Source organism: Salmo salar, chromosome ssa06 (genome assembly GCF_905237065.1).
Source record: "Salmo salar chromosome ssa06, Ssal_v3.1, whole genome shotgun sequence".
Lineage (NCBI taxonomy): Eukaryota > Metazoa > Chordata > Actinopteri > Salmoniformes > Salmonidae > Salmo > Salmo salar.
In genome coordinates this window covers 53683699-53711535 of record NC_059447.1, presented here as the reverse complement: position 1 = coordinate 53711535, position 27837 = coordinate 53683699, and the positions used below count along the sequence as shown (strand labels likewise).

At 40.6% G+C, this 27837-nt stretch overlaps 1 protein-coding gene across 6 annotated transcripts in view; it reads left to right on the top strand.

Annotated features, from left to right (window-relative positions):
- The window catches only part of LOC106607641 (C-1-tetrahydrofolate synthase, cytoplasmic), a 56819-nt gene that overhangs the window by 21824 nt on the left and 7158 nt on the right, over window positions 1-27837 (top strand). For 3 of the 6 annotated variants that reach the window (XM_014204787.2, XM_014204785.2, XM_045720713.1), the window contains 12 exons: window positions 3343-3417; window positions 3762-3848; window positions 5695-5829; window positions 6141-6209; window positions 6751-6862; window positions 9076-9215; window positions 12454-12495; window positions 13120-13220; window positions 13483-13660; window positions 16566-16673; window positions 22968-23120; window positions 27428-27531. In XM_014204787.2, the coding sequence (XP_014060262.1) occupies window positions 3343-3417; window positions 3762-3848; window positions 5695-5829; window positions 6141-6209; window positions 6751-6862; window positions 9076-9215; window positions 12454-12495; window positions 13120-13220; window positions 13483-13660; window positions 16566-16673; window positions 22968-23120; window positions 27428-27531 (1304 nt within the window). Of the gene's footprint in view, window positions 1-3311; window positions 3418-3761; window positions 3849-5694; window positions 5830-6140; window positions 6210-6750; window positions 6863-9075; window positions 9216-12453; window positions 12496-13119; window positions 13221-13482; window positions 13661-16565; window positions 16674-22967; window positions 23121-27427; window positions 27532-27837 lie in introns of all 6 variants that reach the window. The other 3 variants (XM_045720715.1, XM_045720714.1, XM_014204786.2) reach the window with 2 other exon arrangements.

The following is a 27837-nucleotide window of genomic DNA, read 5'->3' as shown; positions in this document are numbered from 1 at the left end:
ATAAGTATTCAACCCCCTGAGTCAATACATGTTAGAATCACCTTTTGCAGCTATTACAGCTGTGAGTGTTTTGGGGTAAGTCTCTAAGAGCTTTGCATACCTGGATTGTACAATATTTGCCCATTGTTCTTATCAAAATTCTTCAAGCTCTGTCAAGTTGGTTGATCATTGCCAGATAGCCATTTTCAAGTCTTGCCATAGATTTTCAAGCCAATTTACAGTACCAGTCAAAAGTTTGGACACACCTACTCATTCTAGGGTTTTTCTTTATTTTTACTATTTTCTACATTGTAGAATAATAGTGAAGACATCGAAACTATGAAATAACACATATGGAATCATGTCGTAACCAAAAAAGTATTAAACAAATCAAAATATATTTTATATTTGAGATTCTTCAAAGTAGCCACCCTTTCCTTGATCACAGCTTTGCACGCTCTTGGCATTCTCTCAATTTCTTTGCCACATTTTTTGCAGCATTACTTTAGTGCCTTATTGCAAACAGGATGCATGTTTTGAAAGACTGTTATTCTGTACAGGCTTCCTTCCTTTCACTCTGTCATTTAGGTTAGTATTGTGGAGTAACTACAATGTTGTTGATCCATCCTCAGTTTACTCTGTAACTGTTTTAAAGTCACCATTGGCCTCATGGTGAAATCCCTGTATGGTTACCTTCGTCTTCGGCAACTGAGTTAGGAATTGTATTGATACACCATCCAAAGCGTAATTGATAACGTCACCATACTCAAGATATTCAGTCTGCTTTTTTTATTTTCACCCATCTACCAATAGGTGCCCTTTTTTGCGAGGCTTTGGAAAACCTCCCTGGTCTTTGTGGTACAGAGATGAGTAGTCTTTCAAAAATCATGTTACCACTAATATTGCACACAGAGTGAGTCCATACATCTTGTTATGTGACTTGTTAAGCAAATTTGTACTCCTGTACTTATTTAGGCATGCCATAACAAAGGGGTTAAATACTTATTGACTCAAGACATTTCAGTTTTAATTAATTATAAATTTGAACAAAATTTAAAAAACTTGAATCCACTTTGACATTATGTCAACGATGTTGCTCTTGCTGTGGGTCATTCCTTGATCCACCTCTACGCAGACGACACCATTCTGTATACATCTGGCCCTTCTTTGGACACTGTGTTAACAAACCTCCAAACAAGCTTCAATGCCATACAACACTCCTTCCGTGGCCTCCAACTGCTTTTAAATGCTAGTAAAACTAAATGCATGCTCTTCAACCAATCGCTTCCCGCACTTGCCCGCCCGACTAGCATCACTACTCTGGACGATTCTGACTTAGAATATGTGGACAACTACAAATACCTAGGCGCAGCAGCGCCTCTTCAACCTCAGGAGGCTGAAGAAATTTGGCTTGTCACCAAAAGCACTCACAAACTTTTACAGATGCATAATCGAGAGCATTCTGTCGGGCTGTATCACCGCCTTGTATGGCAACTGCTCTGCCCACAACCGTAAGGCTCTCCAGAGGGTAGTGAAGTCTGCACAACGCATCACCGGGGGCAAATTACGTGCCCTCCAGGACACCTACACCACCCGATGTCACAGGAAGGCCAAAAAGATCATCAAGGACAACAACCACCCGAGCCACTACCTGTTCACCCCGCTATCATCCAGAAGGCGAGGTCAGTACAGGTGCATCAAGATGGGACCGAGAGGCTAAAAAACAGCTTCTATCTCAAGGCCATCAGACTGTTAAACAGCCATGACTAGCATTGAGTGGCTGCTGCCAACATTCTGACTCACCTCTAGCCGCTTTAATAATAAAAAATTGGATGTAATAAATGTATCACTAGCCACTTTAAACAATGCCACTTTATATAATGTTTACTTACCCTACAATACTCATCTCATATGTACATACTGTACTCTATACCATCTACTGCATCTTGCCTATGCCGTTCGGCCATCGCTCATCCATATATTTTTATGTACATATTCTTATTCATTCTTTTACACTTGTGTGTATAAGGTAGTTGTGAAATTGTTAGATTACTTGTTAGATATTACTGCATGGTCGGAACTAGAAGCACAAGCATTTCGCTACACTCGCATTAACATCTGCTAACCATGTGTATGTGACCAATAAAATTTGATTTGAATTGTCTGGCTAGACTGTAAACTCTCCTTCCAGACTCATATTAAGCATCTCTAATCCAAAGCTTCCTATTTCACAACAAAGCCTCCTTCACTCACGCTACCAAACATACCCTCATAAAACTGACTATCCTTCCGATCCTTGACTTCGGCGATGTCATTTACCTAATAGCCTCCAACACTCTACTCAGCAAACTGGATGCAATCTATCACAGTGCCATCCGTTTTGTCACCAAAGCCTCATATACCACCCACCACTGTGACCTGTACGCTCTCATTGGCTGGCCCTCGCTACATATTCGTCGCCAAACCCATTGGCTCCAGGTCATCTCTAAGTCCTTGCTAGGTAAAGCTCCGCCTTATCTCAGCTCACTGGTCACCAAAGCAACACCCACCCATAGCACGTGCTCCAGTAGGTATCTCACTGGTCATCCCCGAAGCCAACACCTCCTTTGGCCGCCTTTCCTTCCAGTTCTCTACTGCCAATAACTGGAGCGAATTGCAAAAATTGCTGAAGTTGGAGACATATCTCCCTCACTAACTTTAAGCATCAGCTATCTGAGCAGCTTACGATCGCTGCAGCTTTACACAACTCATCTGTAAATAGCCCATCCAACTACCTACCTCATCCCCATATTGTTTTTATTTACTTTTTTTGCACTTTTGCACACCAGTATTTCTACTTGCACATCATCTGCACATCTATCACTCCAGTGTTCATTTGCTAAATTGTAATTACTTTGCTACTATAGCCTATTTATTGCCTTACCTCCTTACTCCATTTGCACACACTGTATATAGATTTTTCTACTGTGTTATTGACTGTACTTTTGTTTATCCCACGTGTAACTCTGTGTTGTTTTTTTTGTCGCACTGCTTTGCTTTATCTAGGCCAGGTCGCAGTTGTAAATGAGAACTTGTTCTCAACTGGCCTATCTGGCTAAATAAAGGTGAAATAACATTTTAAAAAATTGGGTATTGTATTGTCTAGATCAGTGACACAAATGTCAATTTAATCCATTTTAAATTCAGACTTTAACACAACAAACTGTGGAAAAAGTCAAGGGGTGTGAATACTTACTGAAGGCACTGTAGATACAAGATGAGTAGCAGATTGTAAAACCAAAATATATTGGCGGAGGAATGTCTTTAATCAAGTTGTGTGTAATTCATGACAGGGTGCGATTTAATTTGACCCTGCCCATACAGGCTCTCTTTGATTGGCTGGTGCCACTGAGGGATGGTCACAGGAAGTTCTCCCTGTCCCAACTCAATAGGCTGAAGGCAAGTGGAATATCTTCCTCTCTTTATTGATGTGGTTATTACAAAGTATTGTTTTAAAGCAGACATCTCAAAGTAAATTTGCGTTAGGGGCTATTTCTGTAAAGACAAATACTGTAAGTGCCTTACAGAAAATGTCAAGGGTGTAGACCATTGTCGAAAAAACAACGAAGGAATAGTGAATGTAGAAATGAATGTAAAGAGTTTAAATCGAATGTAGGGTTTAAATCGAATAGCAACCCTCAAATGGGCCGTGGGAGGACATGTTTTAGGGCTCATTCTTTTTGTTTGGGGGGGGGATCTTGTCATTCTTGCAGATGATTGTTTGCCTTGTGATGTGTTTGTAGAGACTGGGTATAGAGAAACCAGAAACCCTGAAACCAGAGGAGATATACCGATTTATTCGTTTGGACATTGATCCAGAGACCAAGACGGTATGTCGTTTATCATGAGGTGTAGCCTGGTCCCAGATCTGTTATATTGTCTTGACAACTCCTATTGTTTGATAATTTGCGTGACAATGATGATAGGAGTTGACAAGAACGCATAAACAGATCTGGGACCAGGCTACATGAGGAGAACTAATGATTCCCTCATAAACATCCATTGACAAGTATTCTTCCATCAGCGACTGTATACCGTGACATTTTGAATGTAACACACAGAGATAGTGAATGTCTCTTAAAACAACTGTGAATAAGCATGATTGACTAAAGATCAATGGATTTGGAGAAAACCTGGAAAAAATTGTTTGACCAGATACAATGCTATTTCACAGTAAACAAATTGACAACAGACTTTCAGCACGCATATAGGGAAGGACACTCAACAAGCACGGCACTTACACAAATGACTGATGATTGGCTGAGAGAAATTGATGATCAAATTATTGTGGGGGCTGTCTTGTTAGACTTCATTGCAGCTTGTTATGTTATCAATCATAGTCTGCTGCTGGAAAAACATATGTGTTATGGCTTTACACCCCCTGCTATAATGTGGATAAAGAGTTACTTGTCTAACAGAACACAGAGGGTGTTCTTTATTGGAAGCCTCTCACACATAATCCAGGTAGAAGCAGGAATTCCCCAGGGTAACTGTTTAGGCCCCTTGCTTTTTTCAATCTTTACTAATGGCATGCCACTGGCTTGGAGTAAGGCCAGTGTGCCTATGTATGCGGATGACTCAACACTATACTCATCAGATACTACAGCGACTGAGATGACTGCAACACTTAACAAAGAGCTGCAGTTAGTTTCGGAATGGGTAGCAAGGAATAAGTTAGTCCTAAGTATTTCTAAAACTAAAAGCATTGTATTTGGGTCAAATCATTCACCAAATCCTAAACCTCAACTACATCTCATAATGAATAACGTGGAAATTGAGCAAGTTGAGGTGACTAAACTGCTTGGAGTAACCCTGGATTGTAAACTGTCATGGTCAAAACATATTGATACAACAGTAGGTAAGATGGGGAGAAGTCTGTTCATAACAAAGCGCTGCTCTGCCTTCTTAACAACACTGTCAACAAGGCAGGTCCTACAGGTCCTGGATTTGTCGCACCTGGACTACTGTTCAGTCGTGTGGTCAGGTGCCACAAAGAGGGACTTGGGAAAATTGCAGTTGGCTCAGAACAGTTCAGCACGGCTGGCCCTAAAAAGTACAAGAAGAGCTAACATTAATGACATGCATGTCAATCTCTCATGGCTCAAAGTGGAAGAGAGATTGACTTCCTCATTACTTGTTTTTGTGAGAGGTGTTGACAAGTTGAAGGTACCGAGCTGTCTGTTTAAAATACTAGCACACAGCTCGGAGACCCATTCATACCCCACAAGACATGCCACCAGAGGTCTCTTCACAGTCCCCAAGTCCAGAACAGACTATGGGAGGCGCACAGTACTACATAGAGCCATGACTACATGGAACTCTATTCCACATCTGGTAACTGATGCAAGCAGTAGAATCAGATTTAAAAAGCAGATAAAAATACACCTTATGGAACAGCGGGGACTGTGAAGTAACACAAACATAGGCACAGACACATGCATACACACACATGATAACATACACACTATACACACACGTACACATGGATTTTGCATTGTAGATATGTGGTAGTGGAGTGTGGGCCTTACGGCACACACTTAGTGTGTTGTGAATTCTGTAATGAATGTATTGTAATGTTTTTTATAATTGTATATCTTCCTTAATTTTGCTGGACCCCAGGAAGAGTAGCTGCTGCCTTGGCTATCTGGTTCTATCTAATAAACTTGTTCCAAACAGCTGAGTGGATCTGTGGCCAGTGAGATGATGGCGGTGTTGGCCCTCAGTACCAGTCTGGGAGACATGACGCGTCGCTTGGCCAGGATGGTGGTGGCCTACAGCCGCAAGGGGAAGCCCGTCACAACAGAGGACCTGGTGTGTGTGTGTGTGTGTGTGTGTGTGTGTGTGTGTGTGTGTGTGTGCGCGCGCGTGCGCGTGCGCGTGCAGGCATGAGTCTGTCAGTCTGTGCATGCATGTGTGAACATGTGTATTTGAAAAGAAGAGAAAGAGTTTACGATATGCGTTAGCAAGTGTGCAAATAATGATTTGCGGACGAACGTGTGTCTACTTACGGCGCTTGTTCTATATCATTTCTGATCATGGTGTGCAACAGGAGCGAGTGCTATTCTTATTGTTTCTGAGTGAATAACATGTTATTAGAGTCTCTTGCTGTGTTCGTCCAACAGGGTATTAGTGGAGTGTTGGCCACGTTGATGAGAGATGCTGTGAAGCCCAGTCTAATGCAGACCATGGAGGTGAGAGACCCAGACACCCAGACCGATCTATGAGATTAATGTATGATTAATATTTCGTATTAGACCCTTAAGTCTTTTGTGTGTGTGTGTGTGTGTGTGCACCCCAATGGTGGAACAAGCTTTCCCTTAAAAAAATGTAAACACTTTTTTGGTTACTACATTATTCCATCTGTGTTATTTCATAGTTTTGATGTTCTCACTATTCTTCTACAATGTAGAAAATAGTCAAAGTAAAGAAACTCTTGAATGAGTAGGTGTCATAACTTTTGACTGGTACTATATATATCCACCAGACAACTGTATGTTTGTCTTGACAAGCACGTAGGACACAGACAAAGGAAGGGGAGGATAGAGGGAGCGACAGAGGAAAGGACAGAGGGAGAGAATACAGCCGTGAGGCCCAGATATCAGTTGCTTCATAAATTCTTAATATTGTTGTTGCTAAATGATTGAGGGTTAGGTTCTGTGTCTTTCTTACTATTGACCCTCTTTCCCTTCTCCACCCCCCCATCCCCCTCTCTCTCTCTATCTCTCTCTCTAGGGGACACCTGTGTTTGTTCACACCTGTCCATTGTCAGATATTGCCCAGGGCAACTCATCCATCCTGGCTGACCAGATCGCCTTAAAGCTGGTGGGCCCAGAGGGGTTTGTGGGTAAGTAAAATGCTGTTAACTTCTATGGGCTAGGTGGGATGTTTGCGTCCCACTCTAGTCAACAGCCAGTGGAATTGCGTGGCACGAAATACAAATACCTCAAAAATGCTACAACTTCAATTTCTCAAACATATGACTATTTTACACCATTTTAAAGACAAGACTCTCGTTAATCTAACCACAATGTAAGATTTCAAAAAGGATTAACAGCGAAAGCAAAACATTAGATTATGTCAGGAGAGTACCCTGCCAAAAATAATCGCACAGCCATTTTCAAAGCAAGCATATATGTCACGAAAACCAAAACCACAGCTAAATGCAGCACTAACCTTAGATCTTCATCAGATGACACTCCTAGGACATTATGTTATACAATACATGCATGTTTTGTTCAATCAAGTTCATATTTATATCAAAAACCAGCTTTTTACATTAGCATGTGATGTTCAGAACTAGCATACCCACCGAAAACTTCCAGTGAATTTACTAAATTACTCACGATAAACGTTGACAAAATACATAACAATTATTTTCAGAATTATAGATACAGAACTCCTTTATGCAATCGCGGTGTCAGATTTTAAAATAGCTTTTTGGCGAAAGCACATTTTGCAATATTCTGAGTACATAGCTCGGCCATTATGGCTAGCTATTTTGACACCCACCAAGTTTGGGGCTCACTAAACTCAGAATTACTATTAGAAAAATTGGATTACCTTTGCTGTTCTTCGTCAGAATGCACTCCCAGGACTTCTACTTCAACAACAAATGTTGTTTTGGTTCCAAATAATCCATAGTTATATTCAAATAGCTCCGTTTTGTTCGTGCGTTCAGGTCACTATCCGAAGGGTGACGCGCGAGCGCATTTCGTGACAAAAAAATTCTAAATATTCCATTACCGTACTTAGAAGCATGTCAAACGCTGTTTAAAATAAATTTTTATGCTATTTTTCTCGTAAAATAGCGATAATATTCCAACCGGGCAACGTTGTATTCATTCAAAGGCTGAAAGAAAAAAATGGAGTAGTCTTGTGAACGCGCATCTCACTGTCCCCAGGCTGACCACTTACAAATTCTGCTGCTGTTCTTTGCCCAGAGACAGCAGACACCCCATTCCACTTTCTGGCAGCTTTAGAGAGCCAATGGAAGCCTTAGAAAATGTCACGTTACAGCACAGATGCTGTATTTTCGATAGAGATGCAACAGAAGGACAACAAATCGTCAGACAGGGCACTTCCTGTATGGAATCTTCTCAGGTATTGTTTATTCTATGTTTTGTATCATATTGTAAAACAGATGATGAAACTAACACTGTAAAAGTATAAATAGAAGTTTCACTTCCTGATGGTTGAAAATGCAATTTACACAGGACCTAATCAGCAGGTTTTGAATGGGTGGAGTTTTGGCTTGCTTGGTGACATCAGACGTTCCTTGCCTCTCTTCCAATAACAGCTAGTTTTCAGCTTACATATCCCTCGCATTAGGCCCCTCCAATGAGACCCTCACTCCCATACAGTCCTAGCAAAATTATTGCTTGATAAAGTGTTTTTTGTTGAAATGCTATTTTTGTTTTTTTTGGACGGTTTTAATGGAAAGCTATTACAGTAAGATACTGTTACCCAGATATGATTTGATAGTGAGAAAAAAACAGCTGCATTGGGCCTTTAACACATATGACACACTAACTGTAACATGCACTTTAGTATGCACTTTGTATGATTTTCTGTCTAAGGTCAATTGAATGGACAATAAAGCAAATTTAATTTCATTCAATGGTGGACATTCAGTGAAATAAGTGATAACAGGAGAAACATTTAACACAATTAATAGCAGAAAACTTTTGAAAAACAACTTGCATGAAATGGGATGACTCATTTACGGGAGGCAGCTCTGCAGAGTGGTCACTAGCTGGCATAGACACAAAGTCATAATATCTGATTATAGAGGGAAAGTTTAGAAAAGTCAGTTAGAAAAAGTAAGATATTAGACCAGGGTTTTGTTTCTGTTCAATAAATGGATGAATTTTTGTAATGTTACATATACTTATGAATATATAATGATTCTGTTTGTGTCTCATCTCTCTTCACCCTACATCCACTTACCAATGTGACATCACACACACACACACACACACACACACACACACACACACACACACACACACACACACACACACACACACACACCCACACACAAATAAAACTTCCCCCCAGTCACCGAGGCAGAAGGAGGTGCTGAATTAGGCATGGAGAAGTTCTTCGACATCAAGTGTCGCTCTTCGGGCCTGCATCCTGACGTGGTGGTGATGGTGGCTACAGTTCATGGCCTGAAGATTCATGGGGGCGGACCTGCGGTGAGATACCACTAGGGGGATTGCTAGTAAGGGAGGAGAGTAGAAAATACCAGTCAGTCAATTGGATAAGTGCTCTATCTCAATTGCTTAAAAATCTGTCTTCTCTGTCACTTTCACTTCATCTGCATTGATTTGAAAAAACTTGACAGGTGAAAACAAAATGCTATAAGATCATCATTAGTCTCACTGACTGTAGTCCTTTTAGATCAGCGCAATGAAGGAGAGGAGGCAAGTTGAGGAAATATTTTTTATACAATTAAGAAAGAGCCAGGGTCTGAACGCACTATATGGATGACATAAAAATGAGACTTTATTTTTTTAACATTGTCCCCTCTCGTTCTCACGCACTCCCTTTGAAGATCTAAGAACATTGGGCAAGTGGTTTCTGGATATGGTTGCCTCCAAAATAGCACCCTATTCCCTATGTAGTGCAATACTTCTGACAAGGACCCATAGGGCTCTGTTAAAAGTAGTAAACTATATAAGAAATAGGGTGCCATTTTAATGTAAAGTTTCTAACCCTGAGGATTCATTAGATATCAATTATTAATTGACTGATTGACCTCATCGATCATCATTTCTCACCGCAAACATACTATAGAATTAGACATAAATTGCCACTATGCACTGATATACGGTTGGATATGTTTGCAATCCCTTATGGTTTAAATGAAGATTGGGGAAAAGGTAATCTGATCCTAGATCTGTGTTTAAGGTCAACCTACCTCGCACAGATATCGACTGTTGATAAATGCGATGGGTTTGAACTTTCATAACAGCGTGCATTAAACCTGAAGCTTCCATTGCAATTAACCCCTGTGCGGCCTCACATCCAGCGAAAAATCATATCGCCATTAGCATAACAAAATTTAATAATTCAAAAAAAAAAAAAAAAAATTCTTCAAATTATATCGTTTTATATACCTCTCCTGAATCGAACCACGTTGTCCGATTTCAAAAAGCCTTTACAGCAAAAGCAAAACATTAGATTATGTTAGAGGAGTATATCGTAAAAGTAGCCACATAGCCATTTTCCGACCAACCACATGCATCACAAATAACCAAAAAACAGCTAAGTGCAGCACTAACCTTTGACAATCTTCATCAGATGACACACCTAGGACATCATGTTACACAATACATGCATTCTTTTGTTCGATAAAGTTCATATTTATATATAAAAACAGCATTTTACATCGGTGCGTAACGTTGACTAACTATTTTCCCTCAAATGCATCCGATGAAACAGAGCTATAATTTACTAAATTACTATTCGAAAACATTTTTTAAATGTAATATTGTCATTCTAAGATTTATAGATGAATATCTCTTGAAAGCACCTGTAATGCCAGATTTAAAATTAACTTCACTGGGTAATCATACTTTGCGATGAAAGGGGATGCGATACTCTGAAAAATAGGCTAACGTTACAGGTCAGCGCCATCTGGGAACAATCGCATATCACATCTAGTCTTGTATACTATTGTCAATAATCCCTTACCTTTGGTTGTCTTCATCAGAAAGCACTTCCAGGAATCCCAGGTCCACAACAAATGTATTTTCATTCGAAAAAAATACTCCTTTATGTTCCAAGAGCTTGTTCTTGTTAGCGCGTTTGAAGGCTGCTCCAAAACTTCCGTCGGCCACGGGACAGCCATTTCGAGAAAATGCATTTTTTTCCCATTTAGGTTCGTTCAAACATGTCAAACGTTGTATAACATAAATCTTCAGGGCGTTTTTCAACAAGAGAGCCAATAAGATTCGAGGGGGACGATTGCATTGTGTTTCAAAACGTTTCGAAAGGGGAGGGTAACCAGGGGCGTCGGCGTCATAATGGTGATGGCCCTCTCCGTGTGACCACGTTCCACAGCGTCTCATTCATTCAGTTTTAACAGTAGGAGACTCAAACCACTTTGTAAAGACTGGGGATATCTAGTGGAAGCAATAGGAAGTGCTCAATGAACCATAGCTCACGGTGTGATTAATAGGCAACGTGATGAAGTTGAGTTCGCAATTCAGAATTCCACTTCCTGTTTCGATCTGTCTCGGGGTTTTGACTGCCATATGAGTTCTGTTATACTCACAGACACCATTCAAACAGTTTTAGAAACTTTAGGGTGTTTTCTATCCACAAGTATTAATTATATGCATATCCTAGCTTCTGAGTTTGAGTAGTAGGCCGTTTAAAATGGGCATGAATTTTTTTCAAAAATCGCTTTATCCTAGGGGAACGCCAAGAGGTTAAAAATAATATAATTGAACTGGGAAACTGTATTGAACTTAAAACCGAGTTTGCACTTTGGAAAAGTCATCTGTACCACACATACACTCTTCGTGTTATCTAGAGCCTAAAAGGGTTATTCGGCTGTCCTCAAATGATAACCCTTTGAAGAACCCTTTTTGGTTCCAAGTACAACCCTTTTGGTTCCTGGTTTAACCCTTTCCACAGAGGGTTCTACATGGAACCCAAAAGGGTTTCTACGTGGAACCAAAAAAGGTTAAACTACAGGGACAGCCGAATAACCCTTTTTGAAAAAATCTTTCTAAGAGTACGATGTAAACGTCAAGCCCATACAGTCTTCATGAAGCCTCTTCTGTCACAGATCACACATGCCTCCATTTTGGGCAACGACAGAGAGGTGTCTAATTATTTAACACACATTAATTAAACACCTGGTCACACATTTATTCTTACATGTGATATTTATTCATTGAACAGACGCTCAGGGTACATTGAGTGCGTACACTGGGGAGGTAAAGCCGTACAGGAGTTGTTGTAGTCAATGTAATTTGACATGCTGATTGTCCAAAACACAGGGGTAGTGCCCTGAATAAATAAAGTCAATGTTTATTCTCATAATCTAAACTGAACAATTAAGATACATTGTTTTATGTTGTGCCTGCTTCTGTGGTCCCTGCTTCTTGAGGGGTGTGAGAGAGAGATTGAAAGAAAAAGTAAGAGAGCACGAAAAAGAGCGAGAGAGTCAGAGGGATACAGTGAGAGAGAGAGAAAATAAACCGTGGACTGTTGATGGCACATCTCTATGGGTGCCAGAATGAAGCAGAAAGAAGGAGAGTGAGAAAGAAAGCGACCGAGACCATTTTCCAACCCAATACATCAAAGCGAGGAGAAAGGGAAAAAAGAGAGTGGGAGAGAGAAGTGACAGACATCTGACAGTGGAGTGGCCGTGCACACTAAACGTATTGTCCCTATTGGTTTTCTTCTTCTCTTTCACAGGTCACGGCAGGTTCAGCCATGCCGAAGGAGTACTCAGCGGAGGTAATTTCCCCATGGCTTCCCAGCCAGCCATGCACGCTCACTCACTCACTCACTCACTCACTCACTCACTCACTCACTCACTCACTCACTCACTCACTCACTCACTCACTCACTCACTCACTCACTCACTCACTCACTCACTCACTCACTCACTCACTCACTCACTCACTCACTCACTCACTCACTCACTCACTCACTCACTCACTCACTCACTCACTCACACGCATACACACACACAGACAAGCTGCTGAAATATGTATCAGGCACTCCCCCTTCGAAATGATACAGGACTTATTTTCACTCTGTGGAGGTTTTTAAAACAACCTTCATTGACACAATTCAACTTATTTATACAGTGGAGGTTTAGAGATTTTCTGTCAGAGCTAAACCTCAATAAGAATTGTAGAGGTGAGTGGTTGGACTGGAGATACAGATAGAAATGAGATTTCCAATAAGTTGTTGTTGTTATTGCTGTTGACATTGTTTCCTGTGGTTGAGATGTGCTTCAAGCCATCAAGAGGAAAAAGAGTATTGTACGGTGTCCATATTAGGACAGTCACACATCAATGGAAGTTGTGTCAGAATCACTTTGAGTTGGTCTGTCTCTCCAATGTCTGTTTGCAGAACCTGACGTTACTGGAAAATGGCTGCAGCCACTTGAAGAGGCAGCTGGAGAATGCCCGGGCCTTTGGCTTACCTGTCGTTGTAGCCATCAACACCTTCAGGTAGGCCATTATCTCCAGTGTTCCTATTCCAGACTGCTGTTTGGGTGTCTGTCAGGGGATTTTAAAAACATCACTGAACACACACAGTGTGTGTCACTGTCTTGAATGGTCTCGGGTATTGGTCTGGTGTGGATTTTCAGTCCAAGTTACCACAACTCAAGAGAACCTGCACACTTTCATTCCTGCTGTCACAGGCTAAACATTTCTTACTGCCCAGCCTTGCATCAGACTCATTGGTGTATTTGTCCTTTGATTACAACAGCACCGACACCGATGCAGAGTTGGGCCTGGTCTGTGAGCAAGCTAAACTGGCGGGGGCCTTGGAGGCGGTGCCATGCTCACACTGGGCTGAAGGGGGTGCCGGAGCGGTGGCGCTGGGTCAGGCGGTACAGAGGGCAGCTGAGATACCACACCAGATGAACTTCCTGTATGACCTGGAGGTAAAAAGCTCCCACTATCAGCTATGGCGTAGGGGTAAGTTGTCTGTAGATGTTGATCTTGGGTCAGTTTTAGCATTTTCCAGATCCTACATCTGTACCATTGGGAACATTCATCCTGGAGCTCAAACTATACTCTATCCTCAACTACCCCATTACAGATGTGACGCTGTTGGAAAACTTCAGAAATGCATCCGTCCTTTCTAGAAGTAATGGTGGATCTGAGTTGGTTGGATTGGTGAAAGTAATAAGGTGGTAAGCAATGGCGGTTGGTGCCAGTTCAGATGAATGAGAATCAATATTTTTTTATGAGCATGGCCTTATTTCTCTTACAGCATATTGGATGACTGTCATTCATCTTCCATTCACCCAGCTCAATGTAACATCGATTGGTTTAGGCTGCTTCACATTATACTTGAATATTCCCTATACTCATCATGAGGTTGCTACAACCTAGCCTGAGGCACACTATTGCCTTCATCTAGCTGATCTAGGGTGTAATCATTATTCCAACAGTTGCAAAAGAGAGTTTCTATTGGACAAATTCAGCTATGTTTATCCCCGTTTCATTCCATTTGCTTCCGTTTAAGAAATTAATCGGCAGAATGAATACACACGAAAACACAGTTCACTTTCATAGCAGCCACAAACAGCATGATCACTTTGCTCATAGTATTCCTTCTCTCATCTACACGCTCTCCTCCCCTCACCTTTGCCCTTCACTTGTGGACTTCAGTGCACAACACATCAGCTGTCTGTGACCAGATGAATAAATCTTTCCAAGCCAAACCTTCATATCATAACGGCTAGTCGCTACACACAGCCTACATTGTTGTCACCATATTAGCTAACGTCCTAGTCAACATAGCTACAAGAACTAACGTGTTAGTAAACCCGCTACAATCATGAAGTACAGTGTTCAGTACAGTCAGCAAGAAGTTTAGCAGTTACACCGGCGGGCTCTGGTGGCAATACATTAATAAAACTAAAAGCTTACCTTGACTTGGAAGAGTTCCAGTGTTTAATATCCATAGCAGCATATCCTTAGCCAGAGAGTATCCCTCTCTGTTTGAGCTGGGTGTTTGAGTAGGCTAAACTAGCTAACTGCATTCGCTTGCTAAGTAAGTGAAAATAATACAACGTCAAATATATCTACAGTGGTTGCTCAACTAAAAGTTTTGAGATTATGCTGCAGGACTTAGAGGTAATTTGTGGTTTAGTACAGTGCGTCACTGCTCCAGACCAGCACAACGGGGAGTTACAGTAGAGCACTGATTATGCTTACTGGAAAATAATCTTTCAAAATTAATGGAAGAGGCAAGTGGAAGGGGGAAAAGACAGCATTCAGAGGTCAAGACAGAGCTGTTTTGAGACAAGCATGGGGACTGGTCTTGATAAATCAATGTGATTTTTATTTTCACTGTATCTCCATTTGGGTATTGGTTAGACTACAATCAGGGTGTGGAAATCTTAGGATTATTTTGCTCTTAATGTAGTACTGTAGCCTACTTCCGACCGGTCACGTTGTATGGTCTGTTAGCAGGACAATAGATACTTTGTGCAAGGCAATTGATCAGCATTAAAAACTTTGTGGCTGGGGCCTCCCGAGTGGCATTGCTACAGATCATGGTTCGATACCCGTGCCGACCGGGAGACCCATGAGGCGACGGTGGGTTTTTGGTTTCTCTCCCTCTAAAAACAGAAATAAATAATTCTAAATAACAAACTGGCTTTATTTACAAATGAGTAAGAATGTCTCACCCCATGTTCAAGAATGGACTTTTTCTCGCACACTTTCGGTTATTTGAAAATGAAATCATCTGAAAATATTGTTATTTTTTCAAACAAGCCATAGAAAGTTTGTTGCAATTTCAGTTTAATCCACCAGAAAAGACAGAACAAATAATACAACAAATATTGTGGTTAACCTCAAATATACTAATTGATCCAAAAAACTTTATCAATTGTTTTTAGTCAAGACTTTCGTGTTTTTAATGTCAAATACTTTTGATTGGAGATGTTGGTTAGAGCTGCCCTGCCCTATAAAAAAACAGTGTTTGCTATTCACAAGAAGCATTGCCTGATGTGAACCATGCCTCAAACAAAAGAGATCTCAGAAGACATAAGATAAATAATTGTTGACCTGCATGAAGCTGGAAAGGGTTACAAAAGTATCTCTAAAAGCCTCCATGTTCATAAGTCCACGGTAAGACAAATTGTGGCATGACCTCAAGAGAGCGGTTCACACCAGACATCCAAAGAATATTGTTGAACTTAAACAGTTTTGTAAAGAGGAATGGTCCAACATTCCTCCTGACCGTTGTGCAGGTCTGATCCGCAACTACAGAAAATGTTTGGTTGAGGTTATTGCTGTCAAAGGATGGTCAACCAGTTATTAAATCCAAGGGTTTGCATTCTTGGATTTTCACCCTGCACTGTGAATGTTTACACGGTGTGTTCAATGAAGACATAAACATGTTAGTTTTTCTGTTATTAATTTATGCAGATTGTTTGTCTATTGTTGTGACTTAGTTGAAGATCAGATAACATTTTATGACCAATTTATGCACAAATTCAGGTAATTCCAAAGGGTTCAGATACTTTTTCTTGCCATTGCATTCCAACATGTTTTAAAACAGTTTTTGTTGCATGCCCTGATGAACACGATGACCCTGTTGAAAATAACATAGCATTGGCATTAACCACAACTGTCTTTCTGGATAAAAGATCTTCGAACTGACTAAATTTAAACGTTAAAATTAATGTGTCACAAGCTTTCTACTTCAGGTGTTAATTGTTCAGTACTGCTGGTTACCCCAATGCAAATAAAGTCAGTGTCTTGTTAGTGTCGTCATGCTACGAGCTATGTGTTGACAACACTCACTGAGAAAATCTGTATATTTTTCAGATGCCCATTGATGACAAAATCAGAGCAATAGCCAAGTCAATGTATGGAGCGGATGATGTGGAGCTCCTTCCTCAGGCCCAACAGAAGGTGGCGCTGTTCTCAAAACAAGTGAGTACACACCCAATGCAACAGGACAACCTTTGTGTTAGACAGCTCTAATTTGCCTCTAACCGCTGGTCCAGGGTCAGATATTTTAAGGCAAACCCCAACTGGTTAACGTTCTTGGTCTGAGGTATTCTTATCCAAGATCCATGGAAAGGGGCAACGTCGTCAATATCTTGAAAAAGACAAACACTCATTCCAAAAAATCTGAAAATGAAATTCAAAATCCAGATTTCTTTTCACTGACTATTTTCATCTTAAAACCTCTCTAGGGTCGGCGGGACGAAATCGTCCCACCTACTCAACAGCCCGTTGAATCCCGTGGCGCGTTATTCAAATACCTTAGAAATGCTATTACTTCAATTTCTCAAACATATGACTATTTTACACCATTTTAAAGACAAGACTCTCGTTAATCTAACCACACTGTCCGATTTCAAAAAGGCTTTACAACGAAAGCAAAACATTAGATTATGTCAGCAGAGTACCCAGCCAGAAATAATCAGACACCCATTTTTCAAGCTAGCATATAATGTCACATAAACCCAAACCACAGCTAAATGCAGCACTAACCTTTGATGATCTTCATCAGATGACAACCCTAGGACATTATGTTATACAATACATGCATGTTTTGTTCAATCAAGTTCATATTTATATCAAAAAACAGCTTTTTACATTAGCATGTGACGTTCAGAACTAGCATACCCCCCGCAAACTTCCGGTGAATTTACTAAATTACTCACGATAAACGTTCACAAAAAACATAACAATTATTTTAAGAATTATAGATACAGAACTCCTCTATGCACTCGCTATGCCCGATTTTAAAATAGCTTTTCGGTGAAAGCACATTTTGCAATATTCTCAGTAGATAGCCCGGCATCACAGGGCTAGCTATTTAGACACCCACCAAGTTTAGCACTCAACAAAATCAGATTTACTATAAGAAAAATGTAATTACCTTTGCTGTCTTCATCAGAATGCACTCCCAGGACTTCTACTTCAATAACAAATGTTGGTTTGGTTCAAAATAATCCATAGTTATGTTCGTGCGTTCAAGACACTATCCGAATGGTAAATGGTAAATGCACGACGCATTTCGTGACAAAAGAATTCTAAATATTCCATTACCGTACTTCGAAGCATGTCAACCGCTGTTTAAAATCAATTTTTATGCCATTTTTCTCGTAAAAAAAGCGATAATATTCCGATCGGGAATCTGTGTTTAGGTTCAAAGACGAAAGAAAATAAAAACATGGGGTCGACTCGTCTACGCGCCTCAGCCCATTGTCCTCTGATAGAGCACTTGCCAAAAGCGCTAATGTTTTTCAGCCAGTGGCTGGAATTACATCATTCAGCTTTTTCCCGCCTTCTGAGAGCCTATGGGAGCCGTAAGAAGTGTCACGTTACAGCAAAGATCCTCAGTCTTCAATAAACAGAGTCAAGAAGCTCAAGGAATGGTCAGAGAGGGCACTTCCTGTACAGAATCTTCTCAGGTTTTTGCCTGCCATATGAGTTCTGTTATACTCACAGACACCATTCAAACAGTTTTAGAAACTTTAGGGTGTTTTCTATCCAAAGCCAATAATTATATGCATATTCTAGTTTCTGGGCAGTAGTAATAACCAGATTAAATTGGGTACGTTTTTTATCCGGCCGTGTAAATACTGCCCCCTACCCCCAACAGGTTAACCTTTACTTCCATTTGTGCTTTATTCCTTCCTAAAAATAACTACAGTACCAGTCAAAAGTTTGGACACACCTACTCATTCAAGGGTTTTCCTTTATTTTTTACTATTTTCTAAATTGTAGAATAATAGTGAAGACATCAAACTATGAAGTAACACATATGGAATCATGTAGTAACCAAAACAGTGTTAAACAAATCTAAATATATTTTTTATTTTAGATTCCTCAAATAGCCATCCTTTTCCTTGAAGACAGCTTTGCACGCTCTTGGCATTCTCTCAACCAGCTTCATGAGGAATGCTTTTCCAAAAGTCTTGAAGGAGTTCCCACATATGCTGGACACTTGTTGCCTGCTCCCTCTGCTGTCCTACTCATCCCAAACAATCTCAATTGGGTTGAGGTTGGGTGATCGTGGAGGCCAGGTCATCTAATGCTGCACCATCACGTTCCTTGTTCAAATAGCCCTTACAAAGCCTGGAGGTGTGTTTTGGGTCATTTTCCTGTTGAAAAACAAATGATAGTCTCACTAAGCGCAAACCAGATGGGATGGGGTATCACTGCAGAATGCTGTGGTAGCCATACTGATTAAATGTACCTTGAATTCCAGTTAAATCACTGACATTGTCACCAGCAATGCACCCCCACACATCACACCTCCTCCTCCATGCTTCACGGTGGAAACCACACATGCGGAGATCATCCATTCACTTACTCTGCGTCTCACAAGGACACGGCGGTTGGAACCAAAAATCTCAAATTTGGACTCAACGGACAGATTTCCACCGGTCTAATGTTGCTAGTGTTTCTTGGCCCAAGCAAGTCTCTTCTTCTTATTGGTGTCCTTTAGTAGTGGTTTCTTTGCGGCAATTTGACCATGGGAAGGCCTGTTGAGCTGTCTGTTACTTGAACTCTGTGAATAATTTTCAGTGGGAAGAAAAAGTATGTGAACCCTTTAGATTTACCTGGATTTCTTCATAAATTGGTCATAAAATTTGATCTGATCTTCATTTAAGTCAAAATAATAGACGCACACAGTCTGCTTGAACTAATAACAAACAAACAAACAAACAATTATAATTGTTCATGTCTTCATTGAACACACCGTGTAAACATTCACAGTGCAGGTTGGAAAAAGTATGTGAACCCTTGGATTTAATTATAGGTTGACCCTCCTTCGGCATCAATAACCTCAACCAAACGTTTTCTGTAGTTGCGGATCAGACCTGCACAACCGTCAGGAGGAATTTTGGATCATTCCTCTTTACAAAACTGTTTCAGTTCAGCAATATTCTTGGGATATCTGGTGTGAACTACTCTCTTGAGGTCCTGCCACAGCATCTCAATCGGGTTGAGGTCGGACAGACTGGGCCACTCCAGAAGGCGTATTTTCTTCTGTTGAAGCCATTTTGTTGTTGATTTACATTTACATTTTTTTTTTTACATTTTAGTCATTTAGCAGACGCTCTTATCCAGAGCGACTTACAGTAGTGAATGCATACATTTCATACATTATTTTCCCCCGAACTGGTCCCCCGTGGGAATCGAACCCACAACCCTGGCGTTGCAAACACCATGCTCTACCAACAGAGCCACACATTTACTTCTGTGTTTTGGGTTGTTGTCCTATTGCATCACCCAACTTCTGTTGAGCTTCAATTGGTGGACAGATAGCCTGACATTCTCCTGCAAAATGTCTTGACAAACATTTTTCCGTTGATGATAGCAAACTGTCCAGGCCCTAAGGAAGCAAAGCAGCCCCAAACCATGATGCTCCCTTCACCATATTTTAAAAGTTGTGATGAGGTTTTGATGATGGTGTGCTGTGCCTTTTTTTTCTCCACACAAAGTTTTATGTGTTCCTTGCAAACAACTCAACTTTAGTTTAATCTGTCCACAGAATATTTTGGAACATCCAGGCGCTCTTTTTGTGAACTTCAGACGTGCAGCAATGTTTTTTTGGACAGCAGTGGCTTCTTTCGTGCTGTCCACCCATGAACACCATTCTTGTTTAGTGTTTCACGTATTGTATACCCGACAACAGAGATGTTGTCTTACCGTGGACTTTCTTTTAGAGATACCTTTGTAGCCCTTGCCAGCTTTATGCAAGGCAACAATTCTTAATCTTAGGTCTTCTGAGATCTCTTTTGTTCGAGGCATGGTTCACATCAGGTAATGCTTCTTGTGAAGAGCAAGCTCAAAATTCGTGTTTTTTATGGGGCAGGGCAGCTCTAACCAATATCTCCAATCGCGTCTCACTGATTCGACTCCAGGTTAGTTGACTCCTGACTCCAATTAGCTTTCGGTGAAGTCATTAGAATGTTTAAATTATGTATTCAATATAGACAAGAAAAATACAATCAATTGTGTGCTATTTTAAGCAAACTGAATTTGACTATTGTTGTGACTTAGAAATCCAGGTGATTCTAAAGGGTTCACATACTTTTTCTTGCCAATGTATTTGGGCTGCAGTCTGAGGTGTAGTTAACTCTAATGAACTTATGCTCTGCAGCAGAGGTAACTCTGGGTCTTCCTTTCCTGTGACGGTCCTCATGAGAGCCAGTTTCATCACAGCGCTTGATGGTTTTTGTGACGGCACTTGAAAAGACTTGATCTTGGTCTTTTACCAAATAGAGCTATCTTCTGTATACCACCCCTAACACAACTGATTGGCTCAAATGCATTAAGAAGGAAGGAAATTCCAAAAATTAACTTAACTTAAACCTGTTAATTGAAATGCATTCCAGGTGACTACCTCATGAAGCTGATTGAGAGAATGCCAAGAGTGTGCAAAGCTGTCATCAAGGCAAAGGGTGGATACTTTGAAGAATCTAAAATCTAAAATATATTTTGATTTATTTAACCTGTTGGGGCTAGGGGGCAGTATTTTCACGGCCGGATAAAAAAACGTACCCAATTTAAACTGGTTACTACTCTTGCCCAGAAACGAGAATATGCATATAATTAGTAGATTTGGATAGAAAACACTCTAAAGTTTCTAAAACTGTTTGAATGGTGTCTGTGAGTATAACACAACTCATATGGCAGGCCAAAACCTGAGAAGATTCCATACAGGAAGTGCCCTGTCTGACAAGTTGTTGTCCTTCTGTTGCATCTCTATCGAAAATACAGCATCTGTGCTGTAACGTGACACTTTCTAAGGCTTCCATTGGCTCTCTGTAGCCGCCAGAAAGTCGAATGGGTGTCTGCTGTCTCTGGGCAAAGTACAGCAGCAGAGTTTGTAAGTGGTCAGCCTGGGGACAGTGAGACTGAGATGCGCGTTCACGAGACTTCTCCATTTTTTTCTTTCAGCCTTTGAATGAATACAACGTTGCCGGTTGGAATATTATCGCTATTTTACGAGACAAATAGCATAAAAATGTATTTTAAACAGCGTTTGACATGCTTCTAAGTACGGTAATGGAATATTTTGAAATTTTGTCATGAAATGCGCTCGCGCGTTACCCTTCGTATAGTGACCTGAACGCACGAACAAAACGGAGGTATTTGGATATAACTATGGATTATTTGGAACCAAAACAACATTTGTTGTTGAAGTAGAAGTCCTGGGAGTGCATTCTGACGAAGAACAGCAAAGGTAATCCAATTTTTCTAATAGTAGTTCTGAGTTTAGTGAGCCCCAAACTTGGTGGGTGTCAAATTAGCTAGCCGTGATGGCCGAGCTATGTACTCAGAATATTGCAAAATGGGCTTTCGCCGAAAAGCTATTTTAAAATCTGACATAGCGTTTGCATAAAGGAGTTCTGTATCTATAATTCTTAAAATAATTGTTATGTATTTTGTCAACGTTTATCATGAGTAATTTAGTAAATTCACCGGAGGTTTTCGGTGGGTATGCTAGTTCTGAACATCACATGCTAATGTAAAAAGCTGGTTTTTGATATAAATATGAACTTGATTGAACAAAACATGCATGTATTGTATAACATAATGTCCTAGGAGTGTCATCTGATGAAGATCATCAAAGGTTAGTGCTGCGTTTAGCTGTGGTTTTGGTTTTTGTGACATATATGCTTGCTTTGAAAATGGCTGTGTGATTATTTTTGGCAGGGTACTCCCCTGACATAATCTAATGTTTTCCTTTCGCTGTAAAGCCTTTTTGAAATCGGACAATGTGGTTAGATTAACGAGAGTCTTGTCTTTAAAATGGTGTAAAATTGTCATATGTTTGAGAAATTGAAGTTATAGCATTTTTGAGGCATTTGTATTTCGCGCCACGCGATTCCACTGGCTGTTGACTAGGGTGGGACGCAAACCTAGCCCATAGAAGTTAACACTTTTTGGGTTACTACATGATTCCATATGTGTTATTTCAGTTTTGATGTCTTCACTTTATTCCACAATGTAGCAAATAGTAAAAATTAAGAAAAATGTGTAGGTGTGTCCAAACTTTTGACTGGTACCGTAAAACAAACAATAAATAGACTGCCCTACAAAAAGGCTGTGATTCTGTTTAAATGCCATCTACAACAAATGGTGAATTCCTAGCTAAGACTTCACTGGACTGGCCATTGTACGCCAATGAAAGCTTCACAATGTGATGCATATAAACTGAAACTTAACCACATTGTCTCTCCATCTCTCCCCCAGGGCTTGGGCAACCTGCCCATCTGCATGGCAAAGACCCACCTGTCCCTGTCCCATGACCCAGAGAGGAAAGGGGTGCCCACCGGCTTTACCTTGCCCATCAGGGACATCCATGCCAACTTGGGTGCTGGTTTTCTCTACCCCTTGGTTGGCACGGTGAGTACTGGAGCTGTCACTCATTCATATGAGTTACTCAGTGTTACTCATATGGATGCGGAACTGGAACCTGACATGGAATACATGGGTATGTGACACATGGGTATAGTGAGGAATGCCAGTTAGCTGAAATGCTGAAACGAGTGACGACTTGAGCTTTTTAGAATCATTGCCAGAGAGATTCATAACTACAGACACTTTGGAAACTTCACTGTAATATCGACGAGCATTCAGCTAAAATAAGATTCACCCAGAGATTTTCACTAAGGCCACACGTCTCTCATATTCCATCTCTGACTAACAGACAGATGACACATGCCACATAACATATTTCTCTTATTTTGACCAAAAGCCTCTTCTCCAAGATAAGTTGCATGCTCAGGCGATTGTTTTGAGGATTATTTTGTCTCCTCTACACAAAATGTGCACATTTTGCTACAAGCACAATTTGAAAGACAAGAAAGAATCTAATGACATTTTCACACTGCCATGCTGACATTGTGGTTTTTAGCAACTATGTTGGATGCGTAACCAGGCCAGCTCAGTAATGCATGGTTTGGCTCGACTTGGTTTAGTGCGAAAAGCCCTCAAGAGACAAATACAAAACAGAAACCCAATGAAGCACAGGTCCCTAGACATTCACTTTTCTTTGGATGAAGTCACATGTCAATAAAATCAGAAGACACATTCAAATATTTCACAAGGACTCAGAAGACCCCTCCTTCGACATAAACACACACGTACAGTTGAAGTCGGAAATTTACAAACACCTTAGCCAAATACATTTAAACTCCGTTTTTCACAATTCCTGACATTTAATTAGTAAAAATTCTCTGTCTGAGGTCCGTTAGGATTACCAATTTATTTTAAGAATGTGAAATGTCAGAATAATAGTAGAGAGAATTATTTATTTCAGGTTTTATTTCTTTCATCACATTCCCAGTGGGTCAGAAGTTTACATACACTCAATTAGTATTTGGTAGTATTGCCGTTAAATTGTTTAACTATGGTCAAAAGTTTCGGGTAGCCTTCCACAAGCTTTCCACAATAAGTTGGGTGAATTTTGGCCCATTCCTCCTGACAGAGCTGGTGTAACTGAGTCAGGTTTTTAGGCCTCCTTGCTCGCCCACGCTTTTTCAGTTCTGCCCACAGATTTTCTATAGGATTGAGGTCAGGGCTTTGTGATGGCCACTCCAATATCTTGACTTTGTTGTCCTTAGCCATTTTGCCACAACTTTGGAAGTATGCTTGAGGTCATTGTTCATTTGGAAGACCCATTTGTGACTTCCTGACTGATGTCTTGAGATGTTGCTTCAATATGTCCACATAATTTTCCTCCCTCATGATGCCATCTATTTTGTGAAGTGCACCAGTCCCTCCTGCAGTAAAGCACCCCCACAACATGATGCTGCCACCCCCGTGCTTCACGGTTGGGATGATGTTCTTCTGCTTGCAAGCCTCCCCCTTTTTCCTCCAAACATAACAATGGTCATTATGGCCAAACAGTTCTATTTTTGTTTCATCAGACCAGAGGACAAAAAGTTTGTTCTTTGTCCCCATGTGCAGTTGCAAACCGTAGTCTGGCTTTTTTATGGTGGTTTTGGAGCAGTGGCTTCTTCCTTGCTGAGCGGTCTTTCAGGTTATGTTGATATAGGACTCGTTTTACTGTGGATATAGGTACTTTTGTACCTGTTTCCTCCAGCATCTTCACAAGGTCCTTTGGTGTTGTTCTGGGATTGATTTGTACTTTTCGCACCAAAGTTCGTTCATCTCTAAGAGACAGAATGCGTCTTCTTCCTGAGTGGTATGATGGCTGCGTGGTCCCATGGTGTTTATACTTGAATACTATTGTTTGTACAGATGAACATGGTACCTTCAGGCGTTTGGAAATTGCTCCCAAGGATGAACCAGACTTGTGGATTTCTATAAATTTTTTTCTGAGGTCTTGGCTGATTTCTTTAGATTTTCCCATGATGTCAAGCAAAGAGGCACTGAGTTTGAGTTTGACTCAAAAGATGTCAATTAGCCTAACAGAAGCTTCTAAAGCCATGACATCATTTTCTGGAATTTTCCAAGCTGTTTAAAGGCACAGTCAACTAAGTGTATGTAAACTTCTGACCCACTGGAACTGTGATACAGTGAATTATAAGTGAAATTGTAAATAATTGTTGGAAAAATTACTTGTGTCATGCACAAAGTGGATGTCCTAACCGACCGGCCAAAACTATAGTTTAAGAAATTTGTGGAGTGGTTGAAAAACAAGTTTTAATGACTCCAACAACTGAGGACACAAATGGATTGAGATTGAGTTTCATCTATGTGGGTGAGCTGTCTGAACAGTGTTGTGGTGCTGACAGAGCCAAGAAACTGTGGCCCAAAATTACTCAGAGGATATTTTTAACGAGAATTGCTAGGTTGCGCCGGGGTTCTGAATATGGACTTGTACGGAAGGAAACTGCTGTCACTTGTCTGTCCCAAGGTGTGCTTCTCACTGCTCAGTTATTCTATATAGGTGTCTTGGGATCATGTCTGGGGGGGAGGTGGGTGTGTGGGTGTTTTTGTTTAACTATCCTTGTGGGTACCAGAATTCCTCACAAGGATTGTAAAACAAGGAAAATTCAGGCAAGTGGGGACATTTTGCAAGTCCCCATGAGGATAACTCTATTTTCGGCATATGGTTAAGGTTAAGGGTTAGGGTTACAATTAGGTTTCGAATTAAGGTTATGGTTATGGTTAGGAGTTATGGTTAGGTTTAGGTATAGGAGCTAGAGTTAGGTATAGTTTTAGGGTTATGGTTAGGGGTTTGGGGTTAAGGTTAGATTTAGCTTTAAGGTTAGGGTTAGATTTAGGGTTAGGGAAAATAGGATTTTGGATGGGAATAAATTATTTGGCCCCTACAAGGATAGCAATACAAAACTGTGTGTCTGTGTGTTCATGTCTGTGTTGCACATTGCACTCAGACCCTCCCTTCGCATACTTACATATGCACCAACAAGGTAGATGGATCTCCTGTTGCTTTTGTCATCATGTTTCCCTCATTTTAATTTCCTTTGTCAATACTCTTCCTTCTGGAAACCCTCTACAGTATATCAGTACACTACTTTGCACCCTGTCCATCATAGTCTGTTCTAGCAACCACCTCTTACTCAAAAATACTTAACAATTAACACCAGAAGTAGAAATCAAGTGACGCATTCATTTTACAGTTGAATTTTTGTCAGTTCCAAGATGCTTTTATCCAGAAAGACAGTTGTGGTTCTTGAGTTCTTTTCAGGGTTGAGAGTGATATGTGTAACCATTTTCACAAAATATTTCTGGGAGGGTACTTTGCTGATGTGTTGGTTGTGAAGAACCATCCTGTCCTTTCACTCTCCACCATGTTTTCCATTATGCCATGAAATGCTACACTCTTAAAAAGTTCCTGTAATTTTACAGTACATTACAGGCTACTAGTTGCAGTGAAAGTATGGTAAACAACAACAAGTTACAACAATTCCAAGTTACAACAATTCCACTGACAGTTGGCACAAATACACAACATTCAGATGTTGTGTATTTGTGCCAACTGTGCCAACTGTCAGTGGAATTGTTGTACCAGTTTAACAATAGAAACTCTCTTGAATTAAATTTTTTAAGTCGTGCCCCTCCGTCCTTGACTTTTCCTAAATAAGTCCATAAAACACACTATTGTTGTTAGAATCTTAGTATCACAAACAGAACTGGAGTTCTAACTAGTTTTAGTAAAAAAAATGTATAGCTTTCCCCCATTGCCATTCCATCTCCTGACAATAGGGTCTGCTCTGCTCATTCTTCCGATAGTTGGTGGGTTCCCAGTTGATACTCACTCCGATTATTGCCTCGAAACCAAACCTAAACTACACCAAAACTAATTGTGCACATATAACAACAGGTTAAATAAATAAAGTAAAGTATGATGGGGGAGAAAGGGGGAGAATTGGTGAGTTGATGAGGGAGGGGAAGCGAAAATTGCATAATTATGTAATCACCAATTGTGAATGAAGAACAGGGCGGGCCATTCTATTGCATTGATCTATTCTCTTTATAATCTCTAAATGGTATGTACCCTATATCAGTCCACCGAATCCAAGCAGACTTGTCAGTCTACTCTGGCCTACTTGGAGTACACAGTGAAACTGTGCATAATTTATAATGGCAAGAATACCAAGACGAATGGATGCACATGCTGCATTAGCATTGATACAAAATTGAATGAAAAGAACTCAGATGGTGTGGAAGAAATGAATCATGACATCTCTGATGATTGTTCTTCTGATTCTGAGCCTCAGCCTGAACATACATCTCCGAGGCCTAATAGCAAAAAAGCCAGGATGGTGCGCACTAAACAGATGCTGTCACGTATACGCCGGGAGTCAGGAAGCAAGTACAGAAGGTGAGTTTTATAATGATAAATGCAGATGAACAAAACATGAGACCGTGAATCAAAACAAACCAATACTGCCTGATGACTGAGGCTACTGAGGGCTATAAAAGGGGAAGGTAATCAAGGTGATGATGAAGTCCAGGTGTGCGTAATGATGGGAAGCAGGTGTGCGTAATGATGGGGAGTAGGTGTGCGTATTGATGGGATGCAGGTGTGTGTGATAATGGTTGCCAGGGCCAGTGGTTAGTAAACCCGGCAACGTCTTGCGCTGGAAAGGGAGCGGGAGTAAGCATGACAGGTGCCCACACCACCACC